Here is a 21103-nt window from a genome sequence, read left to right on the forward strand (position 1 = left end):
TGGCTCAAAATTAGGCAGAGGTGATATCATCCTGACTATGATGGGTGACTACCGATACCGATACCTGGTATCGGTGCCAATACCAGTCTTATTCTAAGGTATCGGTACTCGCAGCGGTGACCTATACCATTATCGGCCGCCCTCCTGAAGCCAGTTTACAATAAGGGACTAGAAATCAGAAATTTTATGAATACAAAGTTGCCATTAATTGCCATTTTTTAAACTACAATCATTAAAAAGTCATCCACTACTACATATTGAATTGTAAATATAATTCAGCGTTGTTGTAAAACACTATTATGTTTATTGTATATACTGTGTTTTGATGACTTTGGCTACGGCTGGAGCTGCCTCACAACCAGGAAATGGGCGTGTGCAACGGTTGCTCCATTATTCGTTTCTTCTTCGGTACATTAATGTTTAAATAAAAGGGGTTATAAAAGCTATTTATTCTTTGGTTGTTGCTTAAGGTCTTTCTGGAGCAGTGCTGTTGATATAGCGCCTCCATAATGGCGCAACACTGCAACTGCAGTTAAAATGCGTTGCTGCCGAACTCAATCAACACAGCTGAAGCGCTGTGTTGAGCGATATCACTGGCCCAGGCTAGAGGTGGCAAGCAAATTAGGTGGAGGTGGCCGCCTCTGAATGCTGTACACAGGAAAAACTCTGCCAGGGAACTTGTTTTTGCCTTACTAGAATAATGTGTAATTGCACATCCACTACAGTAGGTGGCAGTGGCGCTCTCATTGTTGTAAGAGTATTAACTCCTTTGCAGAGGTACTTATGACAATTTTACAGACAAATATGATGCTATTTATAGTCACGCCAGAGAGTTTATGGGGTGCCAAACATTTTCTTCTTTCCCTTTGAGAAGCATCACTTTATGCGAAAAAGTAATACTTTTGTAATTAAGTTCAAATATCAAAATTAAGGCAAATAATTCAATGAATAAAAATTGTCATGAGGAAAAAGTCTGAATATACTGTGTATAAAATAGTACTACAAAAAATGCAGTAATATTTTGAGAAAAGTTGTAATCAGTCATTCACACGAAAAAAAAGTATTTTGAAGAAGAAAAAAATTATAAATGCATAACATTAGAGGCATGTATAAACTTAATCAACAATGACATAATCACTATTTGGTCACAATAACCATCAAAAGTATAAACTGGATTAATATGGAAGCAAATGCATGTTTTTGTTAAAGATAGACGGAAATGGTTTATTTCAGGGTCGATACCGATATCGATTATTAGCAGTCAAGCTTAATAAATAAAACAGAAAGAAAGAATTTGTTGAATTCTTAAGTATATAACTTACAGGATTCGTAAAATATTGGAGTCAAAAAAAAATTTCTTAGTCAATAGACATCTTTGTTTTAAAATTCTAACAAAAAGGTTGGGGATCTCCCAAGAGCAGAAGCATGTCTTAAAAATTTTAATAAAAACCTAAACAAGTAAATAGCTTTCTATTGTTTTTCTACAGTAAATAGTTTTCCAAAATTTCAAAACATCTTGAAGTATTAAAATTGTACTTGTTTTAGTTATAATTTCAAACAAAAACAGAAGGTGCAAAGAGTTCCCAGGGTCAGCAGCATCTCTTATAACGTTAACTGAAAATTTAAATAAATAGTTCCCTGAAGTTGACACATTCTTAAATTGATATATTATCGGCCGTATGATTCTTCTAAAAGGCCGATGCCGATATTCGTCAAAATGCTGACGAATAATTTGTCTAGCCCTAGTTTTTGTCATAAATTAGGACTTTTTTCCTTTCTTTTCATTTCTTCACCCCTGAGATTTCAACATATTACCATTTTAAATACGAAAAAACTGTTACAGGTGATAAAGTCACTCTGCATGACAAAATGGCAAAGCAGCACTGAAGATCAGCTTGCCGAGAATTGAAAAGCAGTACATGCAAAACGGTGGTGAAAGAAACCGTATAGCTCAACCTGTCCTAATCCTTTCCTCATCTCTTTAGCTTGTGTCAGCTGTAACCGGCTGGCCTGAGAGGCAGTTAGTCCCAGTTAGCGCCTCATCTGCATAATCAATATGACAACCTTATTTTTCTAATGCAAACAGGATTTTGTTGCTGATCTGTGTTTGCTGATGTGTGTGTGTGTGTGTGTGTGCGCGTGCGTGCCTGGTCAGCCTTTGGCCAGCCTCTGGCCAGCCTCAGTCATGGCCCTCTTTAGGCCTAATTAGATTAGGTGCGATTATCCCAGCTCTACCTTACAAGTGTACAGGCAGGATAAAGTGTCCACAAAGACCAGCCTGTCACAGCGACTCGGCTCTGGCGTGCAGGTTATCGGGGGTCTGGGGGGACTCGTTGCATACATTGTTATTCATTTCATCTGCGCGCCATGCCTTGTGCAATTTCTTCTCTATGCACGCTACTCCTGCGGTGTCACGTCGACGTAATCGCTAGCCGGGGGTAAGTCTTTCTTTCTGTCTGCCTGTCCGTCAGAATACAAAGCAACATGGCCTCGAGCGCTCTGCGGCCTGGCCTGCAGGGAGAGACGTCAGGAGAGCGCCGGCGTGTACGCTCGTGCGTCTCCCAGACTTCAAGGTAGCGCGGCACAAAGAGAGGTTAAGAAGCGGCGGCTGTTTTAGTGCACGAGATGGTCAAGTTGCTACAAAAGATTGACTCTGAAGCGCAAGGCTCAATTCATTCAGTATAAAAAGTGCGTGCATCACAGCAATAAAATTAAGTGACGTGACAAATAAATAGCAATGACAGAACCATCATTGCATATTTCAATTGGATTTTTTTGTGTGATGAATCAAAATCAAGTGCTACACAATCACAAATTGGAATGAAATTTAGAATATTTTAAACTTTTTTCTTTTTTTTTACTAATTAATTAAACACAAAAAAAGGATCACATTAATCATGTTTTAACACAGATTAATTACACTGTTAATTTTGACCGCAGATGATCCTTTAGCTGACAGCAGATAGTTACGTTAAAGGTAGCACAGGTTGTGTTGTGTAGCTACATGCATTAAAGTAAAGAAATAAATAAATGTTTGCGTATGACATTCAGAATATTTCTTCGTGTCAAACTATTGGGGTCATTTTGTTTCCATTAATTAACTGATTAGAAAAAGAGGAGGATGAGAGTGTGCACTGGATAATTTATTTTTTTAAGACGTCCTCATAACATTAAATTAACACATAACCGGTGCTCTTTAAATTTGGGGGGTAAAATTTTTTGCTAAAAAAGCCTTTTTTAAGCCTAATTAATTAATCGTGATTAATCAAAATTCTAAAATATGATTAATCTGATGAAAAATATTAATCGTTTGACAGCTCTATTTTTTACACAAATAATTGACAAGTAATCCATGCAAAATATTCACCCCCTTTTCTCTCAGTGCAGCCAACTGACTACAAAAGTTCCCTGATTGATATCCGAATGATCCAATGTTGACCTAAATGATTGATGATGATGAAGAGTCCATCATTGCATCATTATCATTATCATGCACGAACTCACAACGTGTTAATATAAATCAAACAAAACTTTCCTGAAGTCGCACATCTGGAACTATGCTGAAACATCCTGAAGTCAAATGCATAATAAAAAAAAGTAATATTTTATCAATTGTAAACTCCCTACTGTGTAATTTTTTTTTTCTTCTGGGGAAAAAAAATGCCTTTTCCTATAAAGACTTGAGTGAAGTGCAGATGAATAAGCCCTTGAAGTGGAGAGAAAATGAAACATTAACAGTGTGTCTCTTTACGCCACAACAATCTTTTTAAGCCAAGACCCCCCAAAAAAACACAACCCTTTTTTCTTGCGAGAGAAAAACATATTTTTACCGACAAGTGCATTTACATATTGCTCTAAATCAGAGTTGGCCTGTCATGTTTCCTGCTCGTAACCGGCCGCATACAATCCTGACTTTTGAGTCGTAAAAGGCCACGACGGTGAGCTAAGATGAGATCTTTAGCAAACACTTGGCTCTTACTGACTTCAATTAAAGTCAAGTTGCATAAAAACAAGTTTAAAGAGGAGTAGACAAAGGTATACATGGATGCAAAGAGAGGACAGGAGAGAATAAGAGGGGACCAGGGTAATTGGATTGGGGAGGGGTGTGTGTGTGTGTGTGTGTGTGTGTGTGTGTGTGTGTGTGTGTGTGTGTGTGTGTGTGTGTGTGTGTGTGTGTGTGTGTGTGTGTGTGTGTGTGCGTGTATGCGTGTATATGTGTGTGGGCATGGTTTGGTGGGTAGTGTGGGGGGGGGGGGGGGGGTACTTCTATTTGGCCGGATCTGGTCTCTGTCATCACGCTCCAGGCCTGGCTTCTCTCCGTGCCTGCAGCAGGTCTCAAACACATCAACACACTCGGACACACACTCACAGCGCTAAATGTGTTAGCGCTACAAATCGCCAGCAGTCCAAGAGCCAGATTTGTGTGTGCGGATGTACGCGCATGTGTTTGTGTGCGTCGTTTTTTTTTTGTTTTTTTTTAACCATGCAAGTATTTGCATACTCCTTTAACAACTCACTAAATGGTTAAGCAGATTACAGAGCGCACTAAGTGGATTGTCACAGCTCGCTATCGCTCACTGGGGGTGTCTCTCCTGTGATTAAAAGTGGCCAGATTTCCGCCTCGCTCACACACAGGCACATGCACACATTTAGACGGGTCATTTGCAGCGCTTTGTGGTACAAAGTCACTACAAAGACAACAAAAACAAGTCTACTATTCCGGTTACGATGTTTTCATGATCAAATATTACATTTAAAAAAAAATTCAGTAGCAACATACAAAATAAACTCTAATTCATTCGTATTTTTAAATCTCCTGGTCTCCTGTGCTATAAGAACGCTGTATGGTATAGTCAAGTATTGTCATTTAGATGGCAACTCCTTAACCATCTCATGTTTAACTCATTAACTCATGATATATTGCAAAGCCCACATAATATTGTGTTCTATTGCTATAAAAACATGAAACCTACCAAAATAATGATTAGTCTTTTCTTTCAAAAAAAATATTTTTATCTGTTTCCATTTTGCAGCAATTAGCATTAGAATATAGCAAAGTTTAATTATTATTCAAAAATCTATTTAGAAATGTGAGTAATGAGGATTTTTTTCAACATGGCCCCTAGTTGATCTCTTTTAAGCAATGCTGCCACCTGCTGGCCGTTTGTGTAATAACTATCATTTATTTAACCGTTCTTTGCAGTTGAGAGGCTGCACATAGCATTCCGTATGCTCTAGCATTAAAAACAAAACAAAAACGTATAAATACGTTTTTGGCACATTTAAAACATTTTTAATAGAACGTATTAATACTTTTTGGGGAGCAAAAGAGTTAATAGCCTTCCTGAGAAAGGGAAAAAAAACATTTATTGCGGAAGTGATTAGAGAACACAGACAACTTTTGTACAGTGTGTGCCACATTTATATGCATATTGCATATTAACGCTTATGACGGTAATACAGTATAATCCAAAATATTGTGATTTTTGTCCAAATATTTCAGACTATGATTAGGATATTAATATCCATGTGCACATTAATTTTGGTAATAATCGGGTACGGCTTTTATTTTTTTATTTTACATTTTGTACATGAGGCGTGGCAGGAGGGGCCACTTTTTGATGTGAGTTGGATTAAAATCTGGTCAGAATTCATCATTTTTTGTACATAATATGCCACCGTAATTGACCAGTTGCACATGCTGTACATTAGCCAGGTTGTGTGGCTATGTTCGCCAGTCAATAAATGTCTTCTTCTTTTTTCTCTCTCGAAGTAAGATTATGGAATCTAAGACAGTTCGGAGTGCCATCTACTGTAAATATTGCCAATATTTGACAGTGTGATTATGTTTATACTTAATCTGTTTTTTTTCAGAGAATCACATACCACTGGTATTTGCACCTTTCAACGTCATACACACTGCTGTCTAAAAAAATGACGGAAAACTGAGTCGTGTGTTCCTTTGGTATAAAAAAAATCTAGCTGTAATATGTTTGCAAATTTGTTTTATTTTAAAATAACTAATTTAATAAATTTTGTTTCATCCAAAAGGATCGTAATTAAGAATAATTATAGTGTATCAAAAAAATTATTCGTCTTAATAATGCTTATGTTTTTACATTTTCTTGTTTTGTACCAAAAAATAAATGATCGTCCTAATTGTAATTTCAATTATTACCAAAATAATTGTGATTAATATTTTCTTCATAATCGAGCAGCCCTATAGCATAATCCTATAATGAATTCTTAAGTGCACAGGCAGCCAGTGGGGGAGGCCAGAATAGGAGTTATTACGTGTTCCAGTTAAGAGGCGAGCAGCAGCATTTTGAACCAATGGGCTCTTTGCACAAATCCACTACTTCCTGAACTCAATACCACTCCTTCATTTCCTGTCTTTCATGATTGGTCAAACTGATTAAGGACTGGCTGACTCCAAAGCAATGATGCTTTTACAGCCGTAAGTGTCCTATGTTTATATTTTTAAGTGGTTGCCTTAAGCAGTTAAAAACGCTCAAAATATGTTTGCATCGATCTTAAATAGAGGTTGAGTCTGAAGCTGCCTGTCTTGCATTAGAGAAAACCAGAAGCAACTTTTGCTCATGATAATAATCATGTTGAAAGGACGCCTAATAATACAATCACGGGCCAAGAGTCAACTACACCTACACTACCGTAGTGCGTTTGCACAGTATATTGAGTAAGTACACTACTAATCCACCTTTAATAAACAAACAAATAAAACCACTCATTGATTTGAGACACGAGAACATCCAAACCTTCCGAGGATTCCGTTTGAAGTCTCCTTTACCTCCCGAAGACCCACTTCCACAGCCAAACATAGCCTAGAGTCCTTCACACAACACAAATACACAAAGCAGCGGTCACATCCATACCACCCATGCACATGCTCCCGACAGTCTGAGAGGATGCCGCAGGCTTTGGCTACCTACTTACATACACACAAAAGCACACTTACTTTGTACACTTACTGTGTATTACCGACACTAATGAGCTGATAGATGTTCAACAGAGGCAAAGAACCAGGCAATCATTTCCTCGGTGTGAAGCGAGGAGGGAGTAAAAACCAACAGCAACAGTATATGTGTGTGTTTCGTGTGCGCGCCAAGGGTGTTATTTTGTTTTCTGTGTGCCTCACAGCAACACGTCTTGCAGAGGTTAAGGCAGAGAGATGGAGAAGCGCCTAGCCAAGCGGAGGCCTGCGGCTCCTGCTGAGACCCCATTGGCGAGGCTGGGTACTGTTCAGCTTTGTCGAGGGAAAATGCAATAATGAGAGGAATCACTGGATGAAATCAAACAGGAATAAATGCTTTAAAACGCGAATAACACGACACACTGAAGAGCTTCACAGACAAAGACATCAGACGATGTTTTAATGAAATGGAGAGTGTCATTTGGTATCTTTAACCCGGAGCTCATTATAGCAACTTCGCTTTTATATATATACGGGGGAGAAGACGTCTCTCCGTGCTGATCTTGATGCCTGACCCACTCAGCCTTTACCCGCATCGCACACCAAATGACACAAGACAGAGACAGGTGGACCCGGCATAGACTGCGAGTTCAGCTTAATTGGGAAGACGTCATGATTGACCACATTCTTACACCACCTCAGCGATCCGAAATAGGATTGACAGCGAATAAGTCTTGAGAAATTAGACAGAAGCGACTTAAAGCGGACGTAAGTATCTATATTGTATATGTGTCTATGGCAGGGCAAGCAGAGCTACCGTAGAACTTCAGTATTTTCCGTACGGACTTAAATTCCTTTCATTTTTTCTCACAAATCAACAGTGCGCGTTGTAATGCGGTGTGGCTTATTTAAGCATGTATAGATGTTGACTTTTCAGTTTGTCATCTTTATTTCAAATTCCTTCCTATAGCGTTCTCATTCTCATCCGCATCTAATCGCTAGCAGCCGTCTATGTTTTCGTCATACCAGGATTAGAACTACTTTCTGCTTCCACATCTAAGAATCATGGGGAATGTAGTCCTATTAACCTAATGCTGCGGTCCGACCGAATGCAAGCTAAGCGTTTCTGGCGGCACGTTTCCAACGTTGCGACTACTGCTGACACTATCGAATATTTTTAGAATTGATTAATCTATCGATTATTCCGTCGATTAATCGACTAAATGGATTAATTTTAATTTTGCATTTAAGTGAATAACAAAAGCATTTTCCCGCTCATTACTGTTATTAACCAGTGTTTATTTCGTACTTTGCATAGAGATTTAAAAAAGGGGGATTGATGTTGTACAATGTAATATCTTTACTATGTAACCGGTTCTGTCATTGTTTTCCAAAGTAAACATATGTTTGCATATGTCTTATTTTGATTAAACAGAAGATAATCAGTCTTCTTTCATGAAGGACTACAGAAATCAGTGAACAATTCCTGTTGGTATGCTGAAATCAGAGGATTTGGACAATTTGTAATTAGAAAATGGTTCTAAATGACTATGCGATTATTAAAATAGTTGTTGATTAATTTGATAATCGATTACTTGCCAGTTAATCACTGAACTTTTTTTTTAAGCTTTAAAGCTTCCAATATCTGCTGGGAATGTTGGATAACAGTGAGTGCATTGTTTGTTTACAGCTATTGAACTGTTACCAAAAATATCATATAGCATTAGCCAAAGTTGTAACACAACCACCGGTTACCAGATTGACTAGCGAGATTAAAACCAGTTTTTTTTTTTTCGTCTGTTGGCAGATGGCCTCAACCTCCTCTTCTTTTGAAGCAACGCCCTTGTAGTTGCACAGTGAACAAACCAAGCAAGATACGGACGGGGCACTACCAGTTTGTGTCTGGTCTGAACGTAGCATAAATCTAAATCTATCAAATAAACATATGCTTTTGTTTGGAATAAACTATTTAACATACAATCCTTCACAAAGATAACGCACCTTCTAACTCAGTGTACCTTATGTGTGAAAATGTATTTAAAATAGTGAGTATGTCAAGTCACTTTTATTTATAAAGCGTCCATGCACAACAGAAGTTATCTCAAGGCACTGTACACATTGAGCAGGTCAAGAACCACACAACTCATACATTATATATATATATGCATAAAAAAAACTAACAAACTGAATCTCACATCAAAATGCACTAGGCAAAGAAGATAGGGGGGGACTTCTCTAAAGAATAAACCCCAAACAGAATCTAGGCTCTGTGGGGCGGCCGTCTGCCTCGGTTAGTTGGTTTGAGATGGGGAGACAGAATAGAGGACCAGAGAATAGAATGGGCACAGCAACATCTGTATCAACAACAGTAATGGTCCCATTGTGGCAATTATTGGAAATGTTCAGCAGAGGCACATTACACCTAAAGGGTGCAGCAAAATGCATGTTCTTTGGTCTGACCGTCTGCTATCCGATTGCCTTTTTATATACAGTGAATGCAAGCAAAAGATCAAAATGCTGGATGTGCTTCATTGTTGTGCTTTGTTTTTGGGTTCCTGCTCCCATTTTTTTGTGTTGGGTTACATGTCACCATGTTGGCATGATGTCATGCATGTTGTAGCCACCCCCCTTCCCCCTTCCCCACACCCCATCTCACAGTGGAAACAAAACCCAGATGAGGCTTTGAAATGTGTAAATGTTACAATTATAACCACTCCTCTACAAAGGATCATCGCCACCAGTGCAGCATTTGTTGATAGCAGCGCCTTTTAAAGTTTCCCTCCTTTTGTGTTGACAAACAGCCATCTGTTAACTTTAGTCTCCACTTGATGCTTTTTATTTCCAGTTGGGAAATGGATCACAACAATAGGTGAAGAATGCTTCCGTCAGCCGTGTGCTAAGGTGCAGGTGCACACTTGTTCATACGAGCTGGCAAATTAAAGAGGATGACTGCATGTATTTTAGCATATTGTTGCTGCCCAATAAAATATTTATATTGAAATCAACGAGGTGAGAGGGGGATGATTAAAAAGATTATGGTTCTTGCTTTCTTTCAAACATGTTGGGTTGGTATGTTGTTTTTTTTGCTTGTTTTGAACATTTGTTTTATTTTTGGCTACTTTTGATTTGATTCCTTGTTTTTACTGCGTATCACCACTTTTGAAAGAAAGCCTTAATTCGTTTATTATTTTTTCTTCTTATATTGCTATCCAGACAACAAGACAAAAATTGGAGCTTTTCATTCAATGAAATGTTTTTTGAGAGTGACATAACTGCATTTTATGATTTATTTTATCATAGAGAAAAAAGCTCTACCGGCAAATGAGTTAGCATTAGGATGTGTCGATTTACCGAGAAGGCAGTGTGAGAGGGGCTTGTTGATAGAGGAATGTCATCAAATTGGTGATTAATTTGGCTGAAGAACAACAACTCAATTAATAAACACCCGGGATGTGACTTTTGTATGAAATCCCTCAATGAAATAAAAACAAACAATTTCTACGGCATCAACAAATACAAAGCCGCCCTCCTGACCCTGCACTATAGTCTGCTAAACACACACAATCTCACTCAAATACATACACGAGTACACCTACAATCACCCACTTAACCCCTTTGCCACTGGTGAAAAGCAACAAGATCTCTTAACAAGAGCTCATCGTTTTCAATGAATTTTGCATGAAAACACGCCGCCGGAGCGCCAAGTTGCCTGCTGTCATACTAGCGGAATGCTAAATGTTTAATGACGACAACAGCGCATGCACAACAGTGTGGGTTGTCAGGGTGCCGCTCTGAGGCCCCCGCCCCTCTTTCATCCTGACAGACTCTCTAAAAAGCTCCTGATCACCCTGCCATCAACATGGCACTGCCTCGCTCCTTTCCTCCTTCCCCGGCAAGGAAACCTGGATGTAAATGAGCTTGGAGTACTACAGTGTGTGCGTGTGTTTGTGAGTAAGTGATAACGATCACGGGGGTTAAAGTAAGACCCAACCCCCAACATCACCATTAGACGAAGACGAGAGGAAATGAGGGAGAAGACAAGGTGGCAGGCGCAGACAGGATGCTCAGCTGCAACCCTTGTTTTAAAATATTCCTCAAACATTTCACATCTGTCAGCTGTCTTTCTTCGGCTAAAGGAGCATTTGTCAGCCTCCTCATCTCCCGTGGAAGCATGTGAGGAACATCTATGTCATCCCGGTTTAGGCTGCCAACGACGACATGACAAGGCCCACAGATAGACCGGCGACAATTGGAAGGGAGTCAAAAAAGTTTACGTTCCAGTGTTTTAAAGGGGAGGTTTTTTTTTTAGCAAGAGTCCCTTGGCCTGGACGATTTTGAAAAATAACCTAATTGCAGTTTTTTTTCTCTTCAATATTGCAATTTAATGTGTGATATATTTTTTTTTCAATGGGCTCTTCAAGTGTATTTTTGACAAACACAAGCAATAAATTGGTCAGTAATACAATCATAAAATCAGATTTGCTATACTTAAATGTTTTAGTCTTATATGCTTGGCTTACACTAAAGCAGGGGCGCCCAAGTCCGGCCTTCGGGAGCCCCTATCCAGCCTGTTTTCCATGTTTCTCTCCACCAACACAGCTGAGTCATGATCTGGATCGTTGTCAGGCTTCTGCAAAGTTTGCTGATGAGCTGATCATTGGATTTAGCTGCGTTGGAGGAGGGAGACATGGAAAAAAGGCTGAATAGGGGCTCTCGAGGACCGGACTTGGGCATCTCTGCACTAAAGGAAAGGCAAATAAACCCGTGTTGGGCAAAGATCCAGAGTCACTTTCAAGCAACGGGTTGACTACATGTCTGAATCGCTATCAGGCTGTGGGCCCCATACCATCAACTTCCTATCATGTCAAAGCCAAAAGGCAAGCAGAACTGAATTGAGTTTGCAATGTTTAATGTTAGCGAGCAGTGTTAGCTTCTGTAAAGCGGCAAATGCTTGATTGCTCGCTGAAGTTAGGGTTATCCTTCAAAACAGTCCTGACTCTATTGAATAGAAGGGTCTGTAAGGAAACCAGTCCAATACATAAATTGTAACCAGCAATCATTCCACCGTCATACTTTCGCCAGTCGAAGTCAATGGTGCATGATCATATGGCAGTTTGAACCACATCACAGCCTGTCACAGGTGGTTACACACAAACCCAAACCTCAGAAGTTCATATGTGGGCTCAAATGAAGACAGGCTAAAGCGGGGTCAGAGATAAAGAAGGAGATTCCTATCAATGCTGAAGGATATTGAAGCCTTAATAAGAAAATAGATATTGTAGTCTGGCTAAACATTTTCTTTGATAGCTTTATTTGTTTTCCTGACAGCGATCTAAGAAAAGCAATATATAATGGCAGCAAATATACGGACCACTATTACCTTAAAAGAAATTGCACGCGTTCTCAAAATGAATTTTGAATCTTGAAAACCGCTTTAAGACCGATGCTCAGGAAGCTTTATGAGTTTAAATGTGAACCTATTGCTTTTTCTTTGGATTTTTGTACCTGTTTCAAAAATCTTACACAAGGTGTGTTACGGGAATGAGAAAATACACAAACACAGGGCTGTCTATAATTATTGGCACCCCTGGTTGAGATGTGTTAAAAATCCTTAAAATAATATAAATTTTTACTGCTGAAGCACTCATGCTGAATTTTTTAAAAATAGGTCACCAGAAACAGAATCATGTTCCTCCTCCCATGGCCATCTCAGTCCCCAGACCTCAACCCCATTAAAATTCTGTGGAGTAAAGGCCTAAGATACAGCAATCCAACGTCGGGAGTCGGACAGCGTTGGGCCGTGAATAAACAGTACTGATGGAAAGCCTGGACCATTTTTTTCCCCCGCTCATTTTACGCATCATTACCCTGCCGTATCCTCCGCATTTGAACGTACAATGTCTGTCTGGACAGAAGACCGGGAAGATGACTTTCTCCTTTTGGTTCAAGAGAGACCGGCATTGTATGATATTGTAACGAACTAAGTGTGTTCCGATGTTGCCATTTCTGTTTAGCACCTTTATGCCCGACTTTTAGTAAACGCAACACAGCTCTCGCGAGAGGAAAGGGATGTTACGTGCGGGTTGGTTGTGTGTTCTTGGGTTTTTTCTGATAGCCCCTCGTAAATTGTATTCTATTTACTGGTGTCGGCGACAGGAAACAGTAGCGTTTGTTAAGATAAATAAAAGGGTGACATCCCAACCAATGTTTGCAGGTGGCTTTCTTGCAAGACGTTACAATATTACCGTTAAAGGGTGTGACCGTATGCCGACAAAAGTATGAAAGCCAAACTACGGCATGACATGGGGACGCGACTGGATACAGCAAGTAGGATTTACTTTTATACTTGAGAAGTATAGCAACTGTTTGTAATTAGTAAAAGTAACCGGTATGCATCATTTACATTTTTATATCCCGCCCCCGTAAAGAGGTTTCCAGTTGCCTTTAGGATTGACTACCGCCGCCGATGGTATGGAGGGGAATTGCTTCTCGCGCATGCACTATATAGTAAGGTAATAACACATGATTTAATGCAAAAAAAATATTTCTTAATGTGGGATTCCTCCCCCCATCCCCCCCGCCAACTGCACTTGATTTTTTGGGAAAAGGGTCTTAGATTATTTCGGGGGAATTTTTTTTTATTAGAAGCTAAAAGAAACACATCTTAACCCGGGGTGCCAATAATTATGGAAAACACTATATACGTATATAGACATTAATTCAGCCCGTTTAAAGTCACCCATTATGAAAAGTGGTGGCTTTCTTCAGCTCTGACAGTGCTCATTAATAAACACGTAGCACAAGGAGCTAGCACTGTGCTATATATTTAAGACTGTGGGATTTCTTCTGTGTCAAACGGTAGCTCGGGCTGAGCTGGTCAGCGTTAACATTTGACATGAATTATTCCACTAGACAAGGCAGAACTGCACGTGGACCACTCAGCACCACCACAGATGCGTCTTCTACAGGACACATACACATTTTTCCAGTCGAGTGGCTCCTCAAGTTACGAACAATTTGAGTTACGTCCCAAATTTTCATAGAAAGATGACCTTTATTTAGTTACCATTTTTGGCATATGAACAGTCTAAAAATCAATGATCAGTAATACTAATGATATGTACAGTAATCCAAAATATTGTAATTTATGTGCTAATAACACTGCACATAAATTTTGGTTAAAATATAATGGTTTTCAGACATAACGTAACGACATAAAATTTGACGGTTAGGAGCGCTATCTAAATTATGGCAATACTTGATAACACCATACGGTATTAAAACGAACAGTCCCATGTGATAGCACGAGCTATATCATAATATGAACAGTGTTTTTTTTTTCTAAACAGACATCCATGCAAAATAATTGCTCGATTTGTTTGCCCACTTCAGTCAAAGCTTGTAACTCAAATATTAAAAAAAAAATCAACCAAGCATCAAAATACTTTCTCTAGCCTTTCTGCAACTTTATATATGACCAGCAAAATGTCAGTTAATAACACAAAATCTATGGTGGCATATTGACTTGAACAGTAAGTGTGGTTGGAATAGCTCAGTTACTGTGCATCTGTTATTGTATTCCTATGAGATAAAATTTATTGAAGTTTGCTAATAAGTTGAGATTGGCTAGACAGTCAAAATTTCCATAAACCACCCACTTCAGATTGATTTTAACTTGTGAGTTCAGTCCTCCCACACTGATGTGCACTGAGCAGATGGCGTGCATCACTTGATGGAATCCACACTTAAGCACACACACACACATCAATCAACATTCAAACTGACATTTTACAATGGTGAGACTCATATTCTGTGTGTGGACAAAGAAGAAAAAGGCAGTGTATTATTTTCAAACGAGGTTATTGTTCAGCAATATTAGCAATTGTAAGCCTCTATGAGTACCTGCATGTAGTACTCAATAACTCCACAACTCCCCCCAAAAATATTGTATTGTATTTGACTGTTTGTCCTGGCTGAGTTCATCATCAGAGTCTGTGTCTCTCACTCTTTTTTACCCACTTCACAAAGTTCCAGTTTTGCCTCGTCTGCCCATAAGACATTATCCCAGAAGCTTTATGGCTTGTCAATATGCATTTTCACAAATTCCAGTTTTGCAAAACTGCAACCCTGACGCTATTCGCCCATTTTAGACATTTTGCATATTGAGCCAGTGGACATTCAAAATGATGGGGTTGTTTTCAACACACTTTTGACAGCAAACTTCAACTGGGAGTAGTAATAAACAGCTCAAAGCCTCTTTTTGGAAGAAGGAGTGGAAAAGAGAGAGCAGAGTGTGTCACTTGCAAGTCAAGGTATCACTGTATGTGATACTATAAAAATGCAGTTGAGTCCCTAATTATTATGTTGTAGCACATCATTTTACATGAGTTGAAGCAAACTACAATGTAAGCATGCAACATTGGAGAAGGATTAAGGATGTTGATCTGGTGAAGACATGCAAGATGCAAAATGCCCCCCCCCCCTCCCGCCTTTAAAAGACAACCTGTTAAGTCACCAATGCAATTCGCCACGGTTCCAGACTTCAGTGAAAGGTTGCAATTTGCAAGCTTTTGTCCCATGACAGAAGCACTAAAGGCACTGGAGATGCATATAATCTTGTTATGCAGCAAGACTTATTGCAGGTGGACCATGAGTGGCAAAAGTTGAGATAAAGGTATCAAACTTCCAAGAAAACTGCTAAAAATTGAATAACCTTCGACTCCTCTATCACCATGTCACCGTCTTTTGCAAGAGGGAACTGGATCAGATTATCAGACGGGTTCAGTCAGGTGCTTGATTGCAGAAGGAAATTGAAGGAGAAAAGAATGATGGGAAAAAGGATTGAGTGACGGATGGATGGAAGGATGATCAAGGCTAAACTTTATATTTGGCCTCTATTATACTCTGCCTTTCCTCTGTGGAGTGGACATTAGGACTGATATGAGAGCCGCTCAAAATGCGAGTCTACTGGTGCATGTACACTTGCATGTCTGTGGTTATTCATCACTTACCCCTTTTTCTCCACTTTGACTTTGTTCTTCTCCCTGTCCCTGTCCCGGTTCCTGTCCCGATCCCGTCCCTTGTCTCTCTCCTTGTCTCTCTCCTTGTCTTTATCTCGGTCGCGGCCCTTATGTCGGCTGCGGGTCCGGTCTCTGCTACGGCTCCTTCGGCGGCCATGGCTTCCTCGCCGACTGCGGCTGCCGCTCCTGCTGCGCGACCGCCGGTGGCGAGAATGTGACCTAGGAGATGGAGGGAAATTTTAAAGAACAAAAGTGTTGACGTGTGGTGTAATGAAAACAGATTTGAATCGGAAAATTTTGATTTCGACTGGTTTTGATCATTTTACTGATCCAAATTAAATTGTTTAAAATGAATCATAACGCACCCCATGTATCAAGATACGTATCAAGTAGTCTTGGGAGATGCACACCAGGTGTAAATCTGTCTAAATTGGTTTGATGTTGATGATAATTTGTTGTTACTTTAAATGTAATTAACTTAGCAATAAAGCTTGGGCTTTGGAGAGCTTTTACATGTTACATATGAATAAGTGTGACAAAAGCTTCAGCTGCACCATATTGAATCATATTGTAACCACACTGACTCAAACTGAATCAAATTGTTCTACATAAAAATATCCCGTTCTTGAATCATATGTATACCATGTATCGAAAGCCATATTGAATTGTCTTTTATTGGAGAGATGCACACAAAGTTACTTATCACTATGTCATTTTTCTGTACTTCTCGTCAGATTGAAATAACTTCTCAACTGACCCAGCTATCACGTCACTGTCGGTTTAAACAGTGGCCAGTCCGGCGTGCACCATGTCTCTCAACCAAAGTCAGCAAGGAGAGGCTCCAGTTAAGACCCAAATGAGTATTAAATTGATGGATGCTTAGCACCTAATATACGCATATATGGTAGATAAAGAACCATTCACTCACAAAGACACCTACAGACAATTTAGAGTCTTCAGTTAATCAAGCATCCATGTTGTTGTGAGAGGAAGCCAGAAAACCTAAAAACATGCAAGTACAGCAAAAATCCACAAACTCCGTACAGGAAGGCCATACACGAGCTTCAACCTGTGACCTCTGGACTATGAGGCAGACATGCTAACCAAAACATCCACTGTGCTGCGGGATGGATGAATAATTTTGTTTAGAGACACAACCAAATCCAAATAGTTACCAAATGGATTGTGGTCAAACTTACAAACCGAGCGAGAGACAGTAGAATTTCATTGCACATCGCTCATAAATCTATATAGAGTACTTCGAGTTCTCTTTTAGAGTCTCAGTGGTTTCTGTCAATAGTTTTGACAAGAACATATAGACGATATAATAAAAAAAATAGATAACATGACTTCAAAACGCTGGAAAAGTAGATTAAATCGACTGCAGATGACAGCCCACCTGTCTTCATGGAGTCGTTAGAGAAGATAGAGGCAATGTAATTCTTGTGACTGTCACCAAAAGGCTTCCTTTAAGCGCTCCACGTTCATCCTTCACTGTGTGGGTGTAATGGCACAGTTACATAAAATCAAACACACACACACACTGTGGGGATATAGCCAATTAGAGGTAGGCTCAGAGGAGGACCAGTCGTCTGTATTGATCCCTTTGCTGACCCCCTGGTCTCCAAAAGATTTACAGTGGAACATTTACTCTGTTAGTTAAGACACAATAAGCGTGACTAACATAGTTACACCCACACATACTACATGTATGCATAGTGTTAGCAAAAGACAAAAACCATTGAAGCAATATCGAACATTTATTATTAATAATATAAACACACGTGTAGCAGGTGTGATTTTGTCAGTGTGTACATGCTACTGTGTTTGTGGGAGAGCAACCACAGTGATTGGAAACCCCAGTAGAAATCAGCTGCTAAGATAACGTTATTTTCCATCATCTATCATTTTATTGATTTGTCTATAAAAACAGTCAAACCTGCTGTCCACAAGCTTTATTACTTCTCCCCCCCTCCTTTATTAGTTTGCAGTTTGGGACATCCACTGCTGTCTCTCTACCAACAGAAAACTAATCATTTTCTTCAGACGCCTGTCACCATACAAACAGACAACAGTCTGACAACTGTTGCAATCAATTAGGAGCGGAGGAGACCATCGCGATCACTGGAGACAAACTGCGCTATTTCCAGTAGACTGTTGGAGTCGGGCGTTGTTACTGTCCATGCGTGAACAAAATACCCATCGAACAAAAACAAAAATTTTGGACAAACCTGACCAATGTTTGGCAGTTTTCCGTAGGCGTATCAAATTCATAGCAACACTAAGGAACTTTCAGTTTGCGTTGATTATGGCGGTGCCATATGGAGAAAAGAGGTCATGTTATACCTGAAGGAAGACCACATTTCCCATGAGGACAAGCACATTGCGTCCTCACGCCAGCGAGTGAAAGCAGGGCCAATGTTGATCCTTGACTGTCCTTTTATCTGGGTAGCTATTTTTTCTTTTTTCTTTCCTCAGACAAAACGTTTCAGTTTTGCAGCTTCTACCAGGAAAGCAGTAATTGGGCCTCGACATTCAAATTGACTTCCGTCTTTGTAACGAATGGGGAAAGGGGGAAGTGACGTTTGCCAGAAAGCATTCATCACATTTGTAGTTTTTTGTGTGCGCTTAGTGTCAGTAAAAATGATACAGACCCGCTCAGGCCATGGCAAAGGTACCATTTCAACTAGTTTTAAATCCATGTTTAATCAGAAAAGTTATGAAAATATTATATTAAGGCTGACAAGTTCCTTAGTGTTAGTTTAAATTAAAGTTGTTTAAATGCCTTTGATTATGACCATAAATGAAGTTTAAATGTTCTACTAGGCTTTTCCATTCATTCCACATTTTTCCCCAATTGAGTTACTGGTAGGTCAAAGGTCAAATAAATGCCACAAGTTTTGAAACATTTTATATTAATTTCTTTATTATTATTTTTGAAATCACAAAAACTGAAAAAGGGTGTGTTGACTTTTAAATGCAAGTCATATACAAACATCAGGAACAGGTGTTTAAGAGGTGCTTTTTATGGACTAATTGATTTCTTGAACTTTGAATCACTTCACTTAATGCTCCTGTCAGTTGATGAATCCAACTTTCGATACAATTACTTTCCAAACACCTTTTGCCAACTGCACGGCCACGATGCAGCTAAGCAGAACCCCGCGCGTGAGCACCAATTTTAATCAAACATCTGATCCAGAGGTAAAAGTATTCATTAAACACAGCAAATTTGATTGAGTGTGCTTATCAGTGTGTACCAGAGCAGCCATTAAGCTGCTCAGAGAATCACAGCTAATGGGAAAAGGGAAAGAAAAACATTGGCATTTTGGGGGTTCAGAGTCTCCAGGCGAGATAATTCATCAATGGCACAAACAGACTTTGGAATGAGTGACTCTGTGTGTTGACAATGCCTGCGCATGTTTGTAATCAACAGTACATGAGGGAAAAATAGGACAGAATTGCAGTGTTCCAAGCTTTAGTCTTGCATTTACCGCCAAGCAAACTGCGGCCAGAAGCCGCAGATGCATTAAACACAATCTCAGTCTCTCTTTCTGTCTCCCCCCCTCTCTCTTTTCCTTGTGAAGAAACAGCCCACTTCTGGGGTGTGTGGCAAATTAAATTTACTGTAGTTAATAGAGTGAGACTGTGCTGCTAAATGTCAATTTCCTGACCAAGTCCTTCCCCTTGGAGAATGATTAGCTAATTTGAGGCTGGGGATAAATGGGCTAATGCAGGACACACACAGATAAACAGTCGTGGCTGGACCCCATGCCAAGTCTTTCCTCTGCTTTACATTTCATTGGCCTTATTATCTGCAGAGAAAATAGGTGTCCCTATGGCCTAAACATATTTTCATTTCTAATAAAAGGCCCTTGCTGTTTGCTCCCACATATGAGCCCCCGATGCACACGCTGCCCCCCCCATCACTGGCTTGTTTCGCCGTTCCTTCCTCGTTTTGCCATCCAGTCCATTAAATCCCAGCTCTGTGATTGGCTGGGGCCATTTTCCTGGTGAATTATCAATAGAGTAATTATGCGGCATGTTGGGAGCTGGGCTAACGCTTATCACCGCTGACCCCCTGGTGCGCGCCGGGATACGATCCCTCGCCACAGTCCATTGGAGTAATTATGTGGGTGTGAAGCTGGATGGTGTGTTACCCTTATCAGCCGGTATTCTATTCCTGTAGTTTATTGAAAATTGGACATTAATGGCAGAGGCGCGATACGACGCGTGTCAGATACAGGTGAACGCCTCCGCTGGCATCTGACCCCAGCTGACTCATTATTCATACCGCAGCATGTAGCAAGGGATAGTGAGCCGTCAACATAGGCACAGATGAATCCCTTATCTTCAACCAATTTCTGCAGAATTCATATTGTTTCCTCCTTCCTCCGTCCACTATTAAATGCTAGGAGCACAAAGTCCAACCATGTTTGTCCAGATAGGCTCACGTAATTGAAGGAACAGCGAATCCAGTGAAGTTCTTACAGTCGCCTTGTAAAAAGAGTCCCTGTCCATTAGGCCCCTATGACCGAAGATGGACAGCCTTGTGACTCTAACGCTAATCATATTTCAGTAGACGACAGTCATAGTGACCCATGTGTGACCAGAATATATTTGTTGTTGGTTTTTTTTACCACCAGAAACGCAGGAGGAGACTAATGATATCATCACATCATTATGTCTAATAACATAGTAGAAACTGAATACTTTTGGGGATTGAAATGTTTTAAATGAGACCACAGTGTTTGAAAGTAGAGATAAAAGATTTGATTTTTTTTAAATGATTTTAAAGTATCATGGCAAATTATTTTGTAATCGTTCAAATTTGGTACACAGTAAATTCTGTAGAGTAAATTTGTGTGGGACCAAATAGACTCAGTAATAATAATATATTACTTACACTTGGAAGAGAGTAAAATAAAGAATTAAGGAAAACAATACAATAAAAGTCGCTCAAGTGTTGAGGAACGAACGCACAACCTTCAGCTTGGGAGACTGCCACAGTACAACCTGAGCTATGCCCCTCCTACTTTTTGCTTATATCCAAGAGGAGACCAAAAACATGTTGGGTCTTTTGGAGTTACGAAGATTCCAGCTGACACGAGCGATATACTAACACAGAGCAGGAGCTGCGTGGCTCAAGGAG

General features: G+C 39.8%; 1 protein-coding gene and 1 long non-coding RNA gene across 3 annotated transcripts in view; one reads left to right on the forward strand and one right to left on the reverse strand.

Moving 5' to 3' along the window:
- rsrc1 (arginine/serine-rich coiled-coil 1) overlaps positions 1-21103 on the reverse strand; it is a 127758-nt gene that overhangs the window by 86407 nt on the left and 20248 nt on the right. For both annotated transcript variants that reach the window (XM_086081051.1, XM_086081052.1), the window contains exon 4: positions 15943-16170. In XM_086081051.1, coding sequence (XP_085937177.1) covers positions 15943-16170 — 228 coding nt within the window. The remainder of the gene's footprint in view (positions 1-15942; positions 16171-21103) is intronic.
- On the forward strand, positions 2291-11493 carry LOC147171272 (uncharacterized). The gene is made up of 3 exons (XR_015095603.1): positions 2291-2438; positions 7159-8598; positions 8739-11493. It is a non-coding gene; the product is annotated as an uncharacterized LOC147171272 (long non-coding RNA).

Source organism: Leptonotus elevatus, chromosome 7, assembly GCF_054856555.1.
Source record: "Leptonotus elevatus isolate MCC_2025b chromosome 7, RoL_Lele_1.0, whole genome shotgun sequence".
NCBI classification, from domain to species: domain Eukaryota; kingdom Metazoa; phylum Chordata; class Actinopteri; order Syngnathiformes; family Syngnathidae; genus Leptonotus; species Leptonotus elevatus.